This window comes from Austrofundulus limnaeus, unplaced genomic scaffold (genome assembly GCF_001266775.1).
Source record: "Austrofundulus limnaeus strain Quisiro unplaced genomic scaffold, Austrofundulus_limnaeus-1.0 Scaffold32, whole genome shotgun sequence".
Taxonomy (NCBI): domain Eukaryota; kingdom Metazoa; phylum Chordata; class Actinopteri; order Cyprinodontiformes; family Rivulidae; genus Austrofundulus; species Austrofundulus limnaeus.
Window position 1 is genome coordinate 671,330 of NW_013952434.1, and position 2,809 is coordinate 674,138.

At 47.8% G+C, this 2,809-nt stretch overlaps 1 protein-coding gene across 1 annotated transcript in view; it reads right to left on the reverse strand.

The window, feature by feature from the left end:
* Positions 1–2,603, reverse strand: part of gabbr2 (gamma-aminobutyric acid (GABA) B receptor, 2) — a 208,860-nt gene extending 206,257 nt beyond the window's left edge. The window contains exon 1 of the mRNA XM_014005665.1: positions 1,513–2,603. Within this exon, the coding sequence (XP_013861119.1) occupies positions 1,513–1,812 (300 nt within the window). The 5' untranslated portion in view covers positions 1,813–2,603. The remainder of the gene's footprint in view (positions 1–1,512) is intronic.
* Between the last annotated feature and the right edge of the window lie 206 nt (positions 2,604–2,809).

The window sequence follows — 2,809 nt, forward strand, 5'->3', positions numbered from 1 at the left end:
AGGTGCAAATGTGGACCCATCCACTGATAAAAAAATAAAAGTTATACGCCTCTAAACTTTTATAGGTTTCATCTGCTGTTTGGTGTAGTAAAATGTTTAAAGGACCAGATAGTTGGTGATATTGACAGCATCGACTGCCTGCAAATCTTTAGGCTTTGTTTAAAACTCATTCATCTTCATGAGTCATATCAAACATATTTGTTAACTAATTKCTGGTGTCTTTGTCTTGAAGCTGTATCTACTGCAATGACCATCTTTACCAGTGGTGGACAGTTACAAAATACATTTACTTGAGTACTGTATTTAAGTACAGCTCAATGTTTGAGATTTTAGGACTGAAAAATATTTTGTATCAGTTTAAATGTCTTTCGTTTTCACCACGGATTAAACTACATTTCTGCATTTAAGACCTCACCTCTCACTTTATTGCATTTTTATGCTGAAATCTTTACAGGTGGTGTAGAATTTGTATCAGAGTGGTTCTATGTGTCGATACATCAGGTGGTTTCTGAGAGTTACAAGGTTCTGTAAATTCACACTGAAAACAATACAGCAATGTACTGATATTAAACAATTTAATTGGTACTTTGGAATACTTGAGTATTTTAAATGCATGTACTTTTTAATGCTTAAGTAGTTTCAAAAGCAAGTTCTTCAGTACTTTAACTTAAGTAGATTTTTGACCAAGCAGCTTTTACTTGTAGTTGAGTAAGATTTGGCCATGAGTATCGGTACTTTACTCAAGTACTAGAGCTGAGTACTTTGTCCATCACTGGTTAATGTTATAGGCATCATAACAAAGTATCAATTAGGATTCAACTCAAGCTAATGCCAATAATGAAAAAAAGATAAGCAAATCAAAATTCAGTTCGTAAATAAAGTTGTTTTTTTTTGTTTGTTTTGTATTTCAGTCTGTTCATCTTCACCTTACAGAGACATTGGTTTAGTTTCCTCACTAAAACKGCACGAATTTGGCCATTTCAGTGCCCACAAAGGGCTAACTGTGACTAAACCTGAAGAGGRTTTCAATTGAAGCCGTTAAATTAATCATAACATGGAGCCYGAATGCGACATCCCTCTCCGTTTAAGAGTGCCGGGGTTTGGAGGAGAGAGCTCGTGCATCCAATTACCGCCATCTTCAGGCTCCACGAGAGGAAGAGTCCTCGGTGTTCAGGAGGAGGCACTGATTCGTGACTGAGCAGCCTGGCTTTAAAGTGACGTTTGCAAACAGAGACAGTGTTTTAGTTAGTTAGACGAGCTGAAGGGCACCTTGAGGTAGAGATTTTTTTTTTTTTTGTAAAAATAAAAGTCTTTGCTGTGAGAACAGCAGTGATGCAGAGCTTCTGTTTCAACACTGCGCAGCGACATTGGAGGGGAATGCGTGCAAACCTGAGTTCACTTTAGCGCAAAGAGCACAGTTCCCTCCTTGGAGGGACACCCGGCAGCGCGCTGCKGGGCGATGCGCGCGCACACGTACAAAACACACGCACACAGGCGCCACCATATGTTTACCTCCGTGTCGTAGATCTTGGTGATGAGTGAGAAGGGGTACCTCCTGGACTCCCGTATGTGCTGGATGGCCAGCTGGACCGCCGGTTCGATGCCCTGGCTGATGCTGCTCATCGGGGCCGACTCGTTCATGGGCATGAGCACCATGATGGGCAGGTCCTCCCCGTCCCTGGTGAACCAGCTGTTGTCCTGGCCGTGCTTGGTGCGGTCGTTGCACACCTTGGCCAGCGCGGGGTGGAACAGCAGAGCGGAGAGGAGCAGGAGCATCTCCCGGCCGCCGCGGTCCCTCCGGGCTGGAGCCATGCTGCTACGGAGCAGGGTGACCGAAACAATCCCACCACCGCCGCCGCAGCCGCCGCCGCCGCCGCCGCCGCGCGCTCACTGTCCGGGCATCGCCAATCCGGGCTGGTCCAGGACGATCAAAGCCCACCTCTGGAGGGAAATTTGGGGAGGGGGGGAAGAGCCGGAAGCAGGCGCAGCAACCCCTGCAGTGGGCACGCTTCCTGTACGGGTTCTGACCAAAACCTGACACAATATCTCTGCTGGAGAAATAACACCTCTGAGAATATTCCACGCGCTCAGGAAGTCGCGCTGCGGATGGAGATCTGCAGCCTCTCGGTGTCCGTCATCTGAACGATCTCCTGCCAAAACAGCTCCMCCGCCTTCTCACCTTTAATGTGGAGCGCTTGTCTCAGGAGGTTCGGAACGATGCCCGAGAATCAGCAAGGAAACCAACAGAACCAYGGAAGAAGTGCGGACAGAAATTAATCACTCCTGACAGTTCTGTCCTCCGGAGTAAATYCCCAGCCAAGAGATGAGAGCATCACTGCCAAACGCAGAGCTCGGAGTGGAAAACCCAGAGAAGAATGGGAGAGAAATGCGCAAAAAATAAAWAAATAAATAAAAGAAACGTTAAAGAAATGAGAGGGATGGAGTTGGAGGTTGAAAGCTTCGGAGGGAGAGAGGTCGGGAGCGTCTGTCCTGACAGCCTGCGGGACTGGGATGCTCATCTCCGAGAGTGCGTCAGAGGAGCGCTGCTGCTGCTGCTGCTGCTGCTGCTGCTGCTGCGCACCGAGCGCGCGAGAGGGAGCACTGAGTGTGGAGGAGGAGAGAAAACGAGGAAAGGAGGGAGGGAAGGAGGGGTGCGACGCAAACAGCGTGGTGGAAAAGGCTGCAAAGGCTTATGCGGGGCAGACTCAACAGCCACAGGGTGATTTRTGAGCTTTTATGTTGGAAATACATTTTAGCTTATGGAGGCACATAATGTGCATCTGATCTAACCCGATCCAATGTGACGCAC